The sequence below is a fragment of the Nycticebus coucang genome, chromosome 5 (assembly GCF_027406575.1).
Source record: "Nycticebus coucang isolate mNycCou1 chromosome 5, mNycCou1.pri, whole genome shotgun sequence".
In the NCBI taxonomy this organism is placed as follows: Eukaryota; Metazoa; Chordata; class Mammalia; order Primates; family Lorisidae; genus Nycticebus; species Nycticebus coucang.
Window position 1 is genome coordinate 16,936,133 of NC_069784.1, and position 14,497 is coordinate 16,950,629.

At 42.2% G+C, this 14,497-nt stretch overlaps 1 protein-coding gene across 1 annotated transcript in view; it reads right to left on the reverse strand.

The window, feature by feature from the left end:
• DDAH1 (dimethylarginine dimethylaminohydrolase 1) overlaps nucleotides 1-14,497 on the reverse strand; it is a 128,722-nt gene that overhangs the window by 25,109 nt on the left and 89,116 nt on the right. Inside the window, exons 3-4 of the mRNA XM_053591583.1 lie at nucleotides 10,670-10,743; nucleotides 9,274-9,393 (exon numbers count right to left, since the gene is read on the reverse strand). Of these exons, the coding sequence (XP_053447558.1) occupies nucleotides 9,274-9,393; nucleotides 10,670-10,743 (194 nt within the window). The remainder of the gene's footprint in view (nucleotides 1-9,273; nucleotides 9,394-10,669; nucleotides 10,744-14,497) is intronic.

Sequence of the window (14,497 nt, forward strand, 5' to 3'; positions counted from 1 at the left end):
AGCCCTGATTCCACTGCTACCAGTGGAAAGTGAAATGGACGCCAACCTTGTTAGTGTCCACAAGCTCAGACATCAGATGCCGACCAGAGCTGCTGTCAGTTGACATGTCTGAGTATTACTCAGTTCCCAAAATGTGAATCTAGGTCATTGAAATCCGGCACATATTTTTGCCCACCAATTTTCAATCGTTGGTTCCTTTGTAGAAAATGAGGAGAACTGACTTCACGGGAACAGGGAGAGTTTGAACTCTCTTTCAAAAACTCTACCAAGGACACCATATTCTCCAGTTGTTTGTTTTATGTATCTTTATCTCCCAGGGCCTCCTACAGTGCCTGGCACAGAACAGACGTTCCATAATGAACTATTTAAAGTCCATCAGTCTGATGTTTCTGCACTGCCCTTCCCACCTTCCCAGCTACTCTCCTCATCCAGATCCTTATCTCTTTTATTCATGGGCTTTGTGGTGGCATCTAACTTATTTAGGAGTAATATTTATTCTTATTAAATCATTACAGGCAGAGTGCCAGACAGGTCTTTCTGAAAGAACACCTTCAGATTTTACGCCTCTGCTAAAAAATGTTGTCTCCATCCCCTCACAGCCTACAGAGAAGAAAATCCCTTCTTTCCCTGCACAAAGCCCCCACTCCAGCCATTGTCTCCTGATTCCTGATTATAGAATAGCTATCCCTCCAGGTTGCCCTGTTTGTAATGATTGCTACTCTGTGCCAGCCTTTGGCTCATGTTCACGCAGGTCCACTCACGATCGGATCCTGCCTCTGGTAACCACTCCCTCCTCAGAACTCCGATTGCCTTTACTAGGACTACACACTACCGAATAGGCACTTACCTTGTGTTGCATCTTTTAATATTCCCTCCTTTTTCTCCAGCTAAGTCAGAGAAGCCTTGAGGGCAGTATCTGTCTTCTTGGGCTAGTATCTTTCATACAGTCATTTTTTTTTTTTTTAAATTTTTTTTTCTTTTTAAGGATCAAGTGAGCATGTCTATTTATTTATTATTATTATTATTTTTTGTAGAGACAGAGTTTCACTTTATTGCCCTCGGTAGAGTGCCGTGGCGTCACACAGCTCACAGCAACCTCCAACTCCTGGGCTTAGGCGATTCTCCTGCCTCAGCCTCCCGAGTAGCTGGGACTACAGGCGCCCGCCACAACGCCCGGCTATTTTTTTGTTGCAGTTTGGCCGGGGCTGGGTTTAGAACCCGTCACCCTCGGTATATGGGGCCGACGCCCTGCTCACTGAGCCACAGGCGCCGCCCCATACAGTCATTTTTTAGTAATTCTTATTTCTATATGCTGCTCAGGAAGCCCAAGCTTCAAGTTCAACTGTGATCTCTTTGTAATGGCTGTTTTAAAAGTCTCTTTGCAGAAGAGACAATAAGAGGTTATGGAAACATTAACTTTTTTAGTCCTGACAGATTTTTATGTGTGGATTAGAAAATGGTATCATTTGTTAGATATCCAACTTAATAGTTATATATGGAATTGAAGCTTCCTCTAAGAAAATGGAATGAGGTTGGAGTCTTCTGTGGTTTTCTATCTTCAAACAGGCATAAAAATGTTGCTAACCGCAAGCAGGTATAAAGATGTTCCAGGTTGCATGAGGGGGCTTGCGCCTGTTCCTAATACTCTGGGAGGCCAAGGCCAGTGCATTGCTTGAGCTCAAGACCAGCCTGATCAAGAGCGACACACTGTCTCTACCAAAAATAGAAAATCTAGTCAGGCTTTGTGGCAGGCACCTGTCATCACAGCTATTCTGGAGGCTGAGGCAAGAGGATCTCTTGAGCCTGAAGGTTTAAGGTTGCTGTGAGCTATAATGATGCCATGGTACTCTACCTAGGGCAACAGAGTGAGTCTCTATGTCAAAAATAAATAAACAAATGAATAAATAATGAAGATGTTACATTACTTGTAGGCACTGGAAAGACAGTATCAACAGCAGTTGAGAGTCTACGGTGAAGCCACTTTGAAATAATCTGTATTACTGGTGCTTTATAAAAACACAGTTGCTACTTTTTTCCCAACTAGTTGCTCCCCTCTTCATTTAAGACATTGTCCTTCATCTTGACTTGCTGTCATGAAATTTCCAATGGGAAGAAATGAAACTATTTTCTTTTTTTTTTTTTTTGGTTTTTGGCCGGGGCTGGGTTTGAACCCACCACCTCCGGCATATGGGACTGGCGCCCTACTCACTGAGCCACAGGCGCCACCCAAAATGAAACTATTTTCTAGTGAGGCACATTCAACTTTCTTCTTTCAAGAAGACTGAGTCAGGAGACATGGTCACACAGCGACAGCTGGAGGCAGAGTCAGAAGGACAATCCATTAACTGGAATCTAAGTCCTCTGCTATGCCCTTATAGTCATTTGGGGCCCACAGATAGCTATGTTTCTTCAGTAGAATCAACATATGATTCTTTTTTAAAAGTTCTCTAATATTAGTAATCGTGTGAAGTTTACTTTTTTTTTCTTCAAGGCACTGATCTTTACACATCAAAATCAGGTCCTCTTCTTAGGTTTTTCTGGGTGTGTGTGTATGTGTTTTGGGGGAGGAAGTATGGAAATATGAGTCAAATGCAAGTTTCCTATTCTCAGAAAATAATTGCACTCATGATTTTGGGGAACTTGACTATTTTAATGAGTAATTCCAACATGCCAAATGGATTTATTGATGGCATTTAAATTATGAACCAGTTAGGTTTTATATCTCGAGTTTATAATTTTGAATTCTAGGCAGCAGAAAAGTCAGCAGCTTCTAGCTTTCTACAGCTTTAATTTGGACACTTTCTTTACTTTTATTGCTCTTCTGACGGGAATGTTCTTCCACACCTATGCTACATAGGGGTTGGCTTCTTCAGGTGTGTATTATTCAGGATTCTAAGCTAGGTGCTTCTGGAAGTTGCCAGTATCCTTGAAGGCAGTGGCTCTCAACTTGGCCTGTGCATCGGAATCACCTGCAGAGCTTTTCAAAAATGCAGATACCTAGGTTAGATACCAGACCTAGAACACCAGAATTTTCTGAGCTAAGCCCAAGGTAGTGTGCTTTCAGGAAGATCTTTAGATGGTTTTAAGCCATACTTCTCACTGGGAACCACTAATGTAAGGTCACTTACAGATTTTTCCTTTCCTATGCAAGAGTCTTGGATTGAAAGTCCCCTTAAAGGCCATGTGGCAAACTTCTGAACAGATGCCCTACCAACACCTAACTCCTCCCACTGAGGAGGACAAAGAGAAGCAGTTTGGAAGACTGACCCCTCCTCCTCCCTCCTTTTAACAGGAGTTGGGAATGTTACAGCCCTAAACCCTTTTCCCTCCTTCTCTTCTCTTAGAACAAAAGGCCTATGGGTGGCCCCACATTCCAGCAAGCTGTGGAATCTCCTTTCCCTACACCCCCCATATAAAAACAAACCTCCAACCACCCCCAGTGCAGACTCCATCTTTGTCTAGGTGGGTCTCAATCCCCTTTCATTAAACTTGGCCTGAACCCTCCTGGTCTTGTTTCTGGGTACGCTGCTGAACCTCCTTCAAACATGACTAGTGCTTTAAACATAATTTCTTCCTTTCTTTCTTTTGACATTTTCTTGAAAGCTCAAAAGAAAAAAAAAAAGCACATTATTCCCTTTCTCCTACTTGGCCAAATTTGCCTTCTTCCTGTCTTGAGATGAGTGCTAAAATTCAGCCTGGGTGTTTTGGTCTCTCAGCTTCAAATTATTTATGGTCTTATTATGCCAAAGCATTTTATTTTGGCCACCCTAGCCTTGTTGGCATACAGCTCTGGGAATATTGTCAGCTAATGCAACTGCTGCCAGGAAAAGGAGTATAAACACTTGTTACAAATTCAGAGGCTATTTGGTTTTGTGTTTTAATTTCTTAACACAGGCATGGCAGATTAAAAAAAAAAATCATTGTTTTTTGGATCTGGTGAATACAACTGGAAGGGACAAGCAGATAATAAGACTAAATTAAACCTATGATAGGATTGGCAATATGCCTTTCAGAGCAGAGCCGAAGTGGAAAATCTTGGAGCCACACACTGTAATTCCCTGTGACGACAACTCACAACTCAAAGTCTTTATTTTTCCATTTCCATCACTCTGTTGATACTAGTTGGTTTTCATTCAGTCTTTCGGGTTTTGTTACTGCTGTTCTAGTTGTCATTAAAGGAAATTCCAGGCAATAAAAAAACACACAAAATCCAAACACATTAAGGGTTTTTCCATCTTCATTTTTATACAACCATCTATAAAATAACATGGACATTTTTGGACATAAAAATCAATGCTGAAGCTGAGTCAAAACAAGAGGAAATACCGTCTGAGTGATCTCTATTATGTAGTTAGTCATTCAGAAGAAAAACAGGCTGTGTACTATGCAATTTAAATGAGCTGCAAACCAGTTCTTGTCCTCATTCAAGGAATCTTACAAATTCAGTTAGCTATTCAGGAAGTAGATAAGAAACATAAAAGACATTTCCACTGAGATGGATTGTGAGCATTTTAATTTAAAATGACAAGTCGATTGGAATTCCTCATACTTTACTGTATCCCAGCTGCATTTACATGACAAAGACACAAAATGGAGGGGTGATCTCATAATTCTTTTCGTCCTTTTAGTATTTTTATTAAAAGTATTTTTAGCTAGTCATTTATTGTGATAAAAAGAACAATGAGTCTTAAAAAAGACACTAAATAAAAGTATAGACGTACCCCCCATAAATATGTACAAATATAACGTTTCAAAAAATTATAAACAAAACAAATAAATTTGTCTCTGCCACAGGGTGAGGGAGGTGAGGAAGCTCCTCCTGCTACCCGGCCAGCAGGTGGCACAGCCCCCCAACTGGTCAGTGCCCAGTCTCCACCAGGCTGGGTCAGCAGTTTCTTCCTCTAGTTTTAGCAGAGTTTTCCCTAAAGGTTACCACCTCCCCCTTCCTGCTTCCCGTCCTTTCTTCCTTCCTCTCTCACCTCTTTAATCTTTCCTTCCACCCCTTCCGGGTTTGGCTGGAAGACTGAATGCTACCAAGGAGGCTGCATTAAAATCCTTACTGAGAATTACTGAGAATCCTTCCTGAGGGCAGATTTTACAATCTTTCCTTCTGTGACAGATAACATGTGATTAATCCAGGTTCTTGGAAAGGAAGGCAGTTTGGGAATGGATCTAGAAAAAAGAGCGAGGTGAGATGTAATACAAATATACTCACAATGTAGAGGGAAAAGCAGGGTTTGGGAGTTAGACACATCTAGCTATTGGAGAATTATTTCTGTATGTCAACTGTAGCCCACTTTCAATAGTGTAATGTATATATTTTTCCTGAACTTAAAAACATTGAAGTTATAAGGTACAAAGTATAACATAGAAAGTCTAACATCCAAAGCGGCCCTTTGCCCCATGACGCTTTCCCTCCTTCTTAAAATAATCACTGTTCTGACTTCTAACAGCATAGTACAGATTTTGCCTCTTGTTCGCTTTTGTACCAGTAAAAGAATAGAATATGTATTCTTTGGAGAATTATGTTTGTGAGCAGCAGTTCCAGCTGTGGAGCCACAGGGGCTCCCCACTTGAAAAGGCAAACATTCCTTCTGGAAGCGTACAAGCAGGTCTAATTCCTGTGCGTGATTTAATTTATCTTACATTATTTTCTTTTACAGGTAGAGGGGCAGGATGAAGGTGATAGTTGTCCTGAGGCATGAAGGGAGTGAGGGAATGGGTGGGAGAGAAATGATAGAAAGTGTAAATTGCACTAAAGACTAATCTTGGTTAATTAACCGTATTTCTAGGATCAGATTTGATGTCAAACATCTGAAGAAATTTGTACAAATCAACCCCACCTGCAGTACACTAGCCACATTGATGGTTAAATGCAGTAATAATATGTCGTCCTTTCCTCCTTCCCTAGGTTGGCACCTTGAGCATACTGTGTTCTGGGCTTTTTAGCAGATAGTTGATAAAATCTTCCCAGATGGTTGATTTCATTTAAATATGCTGTCTACTATAACATCAATGTGTGTGATAACCATCTCCATTAGGACCCACTTCATTAACCAAAAATAGATTCCACCTCATTATAAAGTGTTTCATATACAATAAAACTACCTAGCAACTCTTGGGTTGTCAGCTTTACATGAATATGTATGAAGTAACCTTTAGCCTCTGAAAGAATCAAGCACTCAGACAGCAGTGACAGATGTGAGAGGTAATCATGCTTTACATGTATGGCACAGGAAGACACAATATACCTTTGTTTAAATATTAAATGTGGTTTGTAAGGGATGCTCAAGTGGTCAGAGATGTCTGTACAGAAACAAGAACAGAGACATCAAAGTTTTCAAAGGAAAAACTAGGTACCTGGGACCAAACTCACACCTCTCCTAAGACTGGTTGGATCCTGGATACCAGCAAATAATGGGAAGAGGAGAAATAGTTGAAGAAAGAGGGGAGGAGGGGAGGAAGCTCAGCTAGAACCAATCCATAATAGATTAATTAGGAAACACTTTCCAACAAAAAAAGAATGAGTATAGAATGGGGTGGGCATTGGAGCAAGGGAAAACCTGGTTCTGGAACCATGAGATCCTATTTAAAATGCTTTCTCATTAGATTGCAGTATTTTCACCTGTAAGTAGGAAAAAAACCCAATAGTGCGTTTATTACATTAGTCATAGGACTTACCCATGATCAACTTTATTGATGGTTCTAACTCAGGAGCCAAACTGTTCTCAAATAAGTCAGCAGCCCATTTCACCTAAGTCGGAGTTTCCACAGCCTACCTATTTCCAATTTGAGACTCTTCCCTCAGGGAGATCTCATCAATATACAGTTCAGTCTGTCTTCCTGCTTCCACTACAAGGTAAGAGGACATGTTTGGATGCTAGGAACATGGCGGGTGAGCACTGGCCAACTCCATAGGCCCATGGTTAGGCAGGACATTTGCTGACGGAAAAAATGATCCCCAAAGAATGCTTTTCTAGCTAGTGAGGATTATTTATAGCTTCTGCACAGAAGGTTTCAAGTAGAGAATGGACATCACTATTAACACTAACTCAAATGAACTCCACAGGAAGGAGGATGACAAAGTCCTCAGAGGATGCTCTGAAGAGCTGTGGTCTTAGAGAACTTGGCCGTGGGAAGGGAAGGATGAGTGGAGAAGTGCAGGTGGGCTGCCAAGGCATGGAATAGACCGGGCATGGCTTTCTGTTTCTAGGTCATCAGTGGTCTTCTGACCACAGGGTCTTTCCCTTTCATTTTTTTCCTGCCAAAGGAATGTTGGTCCAACAGTTCTGAACCATTCAGAGCCTCCTGCTCAAACACCTAAGGGAGCTCAGATTCCTGTTTCATGGTGATAATCTTATTTTCCTCACTTTTAAGTTCCTTTCTCTTCAGACCTCACTTGCATTGAGTGATACCTCCAGAATCCCATAAGAAAATCCTTTATTAGAGGAGATGGTTTGCTCCCATTTCATAAGTGTTCTTTGCTCAGTCTGTGTTTGTGCCATGTCCCCACCTGAGAATGCTCTCTCAGGGAACCCCACCCTACCAAGTGCCACCCATCCTTCAAGACTCGCGTCTAACCCTATTTTTCTCCACAAAGCTTTTTGATTACCTATCTCTTGTGGAGCGAGCTCCTCTCCTCTGAACTTTGAAGAGCAGTTAGGGCCCACTTCAGATCCCTGGAGTGACACCACTCATCACATGCTTTCTTTTAAGACATCATCTTTTTTTTTTTTTTTTTTTGTAGAGACAGAGTTTCACTTTATTGCCCTCGGTAGAGTGCCATGGCATCACACAGCTCACAGCAACCTCCAACTCCTGGGCTTAGGTGATTCTCCTGCCTCAGCCTCCCAAGTATGTTGGGTGCCCACCAAAACGCCCGGCTATTTTTTTGTTGCAGTTTGGCCAGGGCTGGGTTTGAACCCACCACCCTCGGTATATGGGGCCGGCGCCCTGCTCACTGAGCCACAGGCGCCGCCCAAGACATCATCTTTTTTATACACAAAAAGCTGACGTAGGCTTCCAGATGAAGCAGAACCAAAGATGTTTTCCAACTACCATCATACAAATCAAATTCTAAGAGATTGTTCTGCAATAGTTAATAAATGCCGTAGAAATGCAATTGAAATACAGCTTGGGAAGAGGGGAAGAAAGTCCAGGTGAGTTAGCTGAAGGAGCCGCAAACAACAGGGAGGGAAAGTTCAGCTCAAGGCAATGATTGCTCCAGCCAAATCTCACCAAGCTTAGCACAGACGTGTGGAACAGTAGACAAACTAGCTGCATGCCATGGCGCACGCAGATGTGCTCTCTTTGCCCAAGAAGAATTTCTGGTTTGGGCCCTTTAAAAAGTCATGGATATTAACTTCAGAGCCAGCTAGAAGGAAGAGGCTGCACTCCCAGCTAGGAGGAAGGGGCTGCAGTTCCTGCCCCCTGTTCAGAGTTAGCCTGTGACCTGGAGTGAGTTGCTTGATCCCACTTTCTTATCTGCAAAATGGAAATCATACCCCTTCCCTGTTCATTGATTCATCCCTCCAGCAAGTATTGGTTAAGGAGCCCGACGGCTCCTTGAATATCCAAGGACAAAGGAGCAAAACAGACACCGTCTTTGTCCTCACGGGGTGCCCAGATCACCTGGGAGGGTGGATATTACAGAGAAGGAAACTGTAGCACGGAAGGTCTCCATCCCCAGCAGCTCCCACTGTTGATTTAGCTGTGTGACCTGGGCAAGATGAACTTTTCTGGGTGTTCCTATTCTCCTCTATAAAATGAGGAAATTTCCTGTTATAAAATTTAACTATTCCAAAGTACCCGAAGAAGTTAAGCTCTCTAGGTACTTCTGAATCACGGCTTTCTCAAAGATTATTCAATCGCCCAGACACATTGAAAGGATAAGAATAACACAACACACACGTGTGTACCAACACCCCGCCTTAAGAGAGAAACCATTACAAGGAGCTCTGTCTGGTGCCCTGCCCTCTCATCCCTGGAGGGAATAACTATGGTGAGTTTGGTGTTCATCACTCCGAATCACGGCCTTTCAGGAAACGTGGTGCGTGACTACAGATGGTTTCCCAGTGAGGAGTTCTTCCTCACTAACGTGCTTGTGGTTCCTAATGAATGCCAAGTCACAACAGTGCAAATCACAGAAGCTCAAGTACCAGTCTGTTCTCTCCCTGCCAACTTCGCTTGCTGCTCGCCCAACAGACGGAATTAGAACAAGCCCGTGGCAGGCGCTGCCTGCTGCGTGAAGCAGGAGCACAGCTGTGTGCTTACCTTGAGGGCCTTCTGCGCAGGTTCACTGGACCCGATTGCAATGAGGTTAGGCCCAGCCATGCTGCAGAAACTCTTCAAATGCAAAGCATCGGTCATGGGGACTGTGGAGACTGCATAGTCCTGTGGAGACAACAGAAGGACAAGCACTTCAGTATCACAGAATAATTCTAAACCTGATTAAAAACTTGCCTGAGCCACAGCTGCTGCTCTGAAAGCTGTCAGGGGCCCTGAATATCTGGAGGCCAAACTGGGACCCACAGGTTTGGGTTTGGGCAGTTACATGAAGACTGCTTCTACGAAGAAAGCACAGAGCTTCCTTCCAGATGTGTGGCTGATGCAACATCATGGCCGGCCCTTAGATCTATGGAGAGGCTATGCTGGGAGGGTGCGCTTGAATATCCAGTGCAAATTGAGGCTCAGCTGGAGCCTCGTGTCCCCATGAGGAGTAGAGCTTCTTGGGAGTTAGACCCTCTCCTCAGCAGTCTGGGAGCCAATCTGTTAGTGATCAATAGAATAAAGCTAACTAGAGGAAGAACAGGCAATGCCTCCGACAGTTTATATACAGCATAGAGTAGGCACGCGAGTATCGGTGACCTCGGCTTCCAATCTGAAAAATCTAGATTTTTATATCACAGTCAATTAGGTCTCTAGATTATTTATTTATTGATTTATTTTAATTAATTTAATTTAATCTTTTTTTGCAACAGAGGTTCACCCTGTTGCCCAACTGGAGTGCCATGGTGTCAGCCTAGTTCACAGCAACCTGAAACTCCTGGGCTCCAGTCATCTTCCTGTCCCAGCCTCCTGAGTAGTTGGGACTACAGGCATGCACCACCATGCCTGGCTAATTTTTCTATTTTTAGTAGAGATGGAGTCTTGCTCTTGCTGAGGCTGGTCTCAAACTCCTGAGCCCAAGCAATCCACTGGCCTCGGCCTCCCAGAGTGCTAGGATTACAGGTGTGAGCTACTGCATCCAGCCCACATTTTTTTTTTTTTTTTGTCAATTGTGCCAGGAACATCTGCCTAGTAATTTTATTTATTTTTTTATTTTTTGTGGTTTTTGGCTGAGGCTGGGTTTGAACCCACCACCTCCAGCATATGAGATTGGCGCCCTATCCCTTTGAGCCACAGGCACCGCCCCTGCCTAGTGATTTTATGATCATCCACTTGGAGAAAGCAGAAGAGGCCCATGCTAACTTTGTTGCTCCTGTGGGGGCCCAATGAAGCTGATTTATTGAGAAATTTGAATTTAATAGCTTCTAGCAAATGTACAAATATTAGGCATTATTTTACAAAGCCAGTGAAATACAAACACCATTACTCATGACATTGATTCAATGGGTTGGTGAATATTAATTAATTACTTTGTACCAGGCATAAATTATCCTTTACCTACCTTAAAAGTATCAGCCAAGATTTCAGCACCTCGTTGATTTGTCCTTTTGGAAAGGCCCACAAAAAATTCTCTGCCTATAATAGACATCATGGAACATAGTGAGTGGGTGGTCCCCGACTGCCCACTATTTCTTTCATCTATAAATAATGAGTTTAAGGCATCACATCATTTTCTCCTTCCACAGAAGACAGCTTCATTAAAGAGACACCTGCTGTCTTTATAAAAAACTGATTTCAAACCTTTGCTCTTAGAAATCAACTTTTTCAAATTCATAGAGACAGAAAGTAGAACGGCGGGGCCCATGTGGGAGGGGAAACGGGGAGTTACCACTTAATGAATGCGGAGTTTCAATGTGGGAAGAAAGTTCTGGAGAGGCCCTGTGGTGATGATGGCCCAACAGTGTGAATATAGGGAATACCTCTGTACCGTACACTTAAAAATAGTACATTTTATGTTCAGGTATATTGTACCAAAATAAGGAATGAAAGTATTTTTGGCTTGAAGAATCTTAGGGGAAAGAAAGGAATGAATTTTTCATTTAGTCAATAATAAAATTAAACGCATTAATAATCTGTCATCAGAACTTAATACCAATGACAAGTTAGCAGTACACCATTTAATAATTAAATAACATCGTTTTGTTCGATATCATTTTGAGAAAGAAAACAATCAATGCCTGCCCAGAGCTGCTGTCTGTGTGGGTTTTCTCTGGGTACTGTGGTTTCCTCCCATGTTCCAAGCCTGTGCGCTTTAGGGGAACTGGCATGTCTGAGTGATGTGGGTGAGTGTGAGCGTGCCCTGCAATGGGGCGGCATCCTGGCTATTGTGCCCTGAGCTGCTGGCATAGGACCCAGCCACCCATGACCCCGCACTGGAAGAAGCAGATTAGAAAATGAATAAACAAATGAATGAATTGGATACAGATTATTGTATTATTAAATAAGAATGCGTAACGTCTGCGGTTGTTACAGAGATGCATGACAATCCACGATGTAGTGCGTTCAGTGCTCAGCTTTGTAACTTTTTGACCTGTGTTGTGGAAAGAGATGTTCCTTAAAATTTTCACTTTGCACACAGTCATTCCACCTTCCCAACTACTCACTCACGTACTCGTGTAATTCCCTTACTAGTTTTTATTAATCTTTCTTAAATATATGCATAGCTTATATTTATCTCAATGTTTAATATTAGAAATGTTTGGGGACTTTATTCAGAAGTTTGGTGATGTTTTTGTGAAAATGAATACAGGCTAGAAACTTAACTCTTGTTTATATCAATTAGCCTATGGTAAAACTGGCTTTGTTTTATGTCATTTTGCTTCAAGTTGCAGTTTCCAAGAACCTATCCATCTTTTTATTGCCTTAAAGAACAACTAGACATTCTTTTTTTTTTTTTTTTTTGTAGAGACAGAGTTTCACTTTTGTCACCCTTGGTAGAGTGCTGTGGCGTCACAGCTCACAGCAACCTCCAGCTCTTGGGCTTAGGCGATTCTCTTGCCTCAGCCTCCCAAGTAGCTGGGACTACAGGCACCCACCACAACACCTGGCTATTTTTTTGTTGCAGTTTGGCAGGGGCAGGGTTCAAACCTGCCACCCTCAGTATATGACAGGCACCCTACTCACTGAGCCACAGGCACTGCCCAACTAGACACTCTTGATGAGGTAAGATCCCTTTTCTTATAATATCATGTGAAGCCTGAAGAAACCATCTGGGTGAAGTTAGTTTAGACTAATTGGTCTTTAAGTCTGAACTCTAAAATGACCTTAAAACTACATTTATTTCAAATCAAAAGACAACACCTATCTAAAAAGTTCTAATGTTTTGGTGCAGCAGTCACCAACCTTTTTGGTACTAGGGACTGGTTTCATGGAAGATAATTTTTCACACACCAGGGTGGGGGTGGTTTTGGGATGATTCACACTCATTACATTTATTGAGCACTTTATTTCTATTATTATTACATTATAATATATAACAAAATAATTACATAACTCACATGTTATGCAGAATCAGTGGGGGCCCTGAACTTGTTTTCCTGCACCTAGACAGTCCTATCTGGGAATGATGGGAGATGGAGACACCCAAAGTGTGTTGCTATGTCCTTAGCTCCAGCTCAGATCACCAGGCATTCAGCAGTTCTCAACCTGTGGGTGGCAACCCCTTTGTAACAATGAAAATACATTGCGGCATTAGGAAGGTTGCCTGTGGCTCAAAGGAGTAGGGTGCTGGCCCCATATGCCGGAGGTGGCGGGTTCAAACCCAGCCCTGGCCAAAAACTGCAAAAAAAAAAAATAAAGAACCACTGAGATTAGATTCTCATGAGGAAGCTGCAGCCTAAATCTCCTGTATACACACTTTACAGTAGGATTTCTACTCATGTAAGTATCTAATGTCACTGCTGATCTGACAGGAGGTGGAGCTCAGGTGGAGATGCAAGTGCTGGGGAGCGGCTGTAGATACAGATGAAGCTTTGCTGGCTGGCTCACCGCTCACCTCCTGCTGTGCAGCCTGGCTCCTAACAGGCCATGGATTGGGACCAGGCTGGGGCCCAGAGCTTGGGGACCACAGTTTTGGAGGATGAAACTCTCTTATTTGACTTTTCTCAAAGTCTGCAGTTAAAACACTAGATGAAAATGGTCCCTTAGTTAAAGGTAAACAATTACAGTAGAAAGGGTTAGGCAATATATAAATATGGGGATTCTCATCTTCCCTTAATTCCTTAAAAAAGAATTCCACATGAAATAGGGAGAAAAAATATTCAGTGAGAAATCGATATCTTTTTGCCTCAAGGCATTATGGAAAACTAGCAGAGCAGCCATGTGGAAGAATTGTTTGATAGACTCTGCAAATGTTATAACTTTAGTTTTCATGATGTCCTTATAAAAGGACATAGGTCAAATGATGTTATGACAAATTCCGAGGGCTTGTGCTGTTGGCATACACAGGAATCTTTTGTGGCATGTTGACAATGTTTTTGTAAATAGTATGATTACATTACATTGTCCTTCAAGAAAACTCATTACATAAAGATCAAAATTTAAATTAGGGGGCAGTGCCTGTGGCTCAGTGGGTAGGGTGCCGGCCCCATATACAGAAGGTGGCAGGTTTGAACCTGGCCCCGGCCAGCTAAAGAAGCAATGAGAATTGCAACAAAAAATAGCTGGGCGTTGTGGCGGGCACCAAGCTACTTGGGAGGCTGAGGTAAGAGACTCGCTCAAGGCCAAGAGTTGGAGGTTACTGTGAGCTGTGACACCATGGCACTCTACCAAGGGTGACAAAGTGAGACTCTGTCTTAAAAAAAAAAAAAAAATTTAAATTAGGGAGAGGTCATTTACTTGACTCACTTGGTAAAAAAAAAAATATCAGCCACAAAAAAAAGAAAATCAAGTTTCTCTAATTCTTTTAAAATAAAAATAAGTTTATAAATTAGATTTATACACAAATTTTAAGAAAAATATTTCATGCATTAAGCAAGTTGTAACAAGTTTATAGGGCAATATGCATGCATACGGTTTCCATCCTAAAAGACTTAAGTATGATAGGAAAGCATAGAGGTAAGTGAGCTGGACAAGGGAAGCAGTATGTTGGGTGAGACCCCTAAATCAGCATCCTGATGGAAACAACCAAAATTCAGAAATTGACATATTTTAAAAATTATTCTTTTGAATTTGAAATCTCTCATGTCCTTTTCTTCTATGCCAGTTCGTGGTCTGGGTCCCCCTCCACTCCCTTCTACTTCAGTGTTTACAGGAGAAATGAGACCACTGTCCTATTGACTATCCTACATTCTGGATTTGGCTGATTACTTTGTCATAAGATTTAACATTT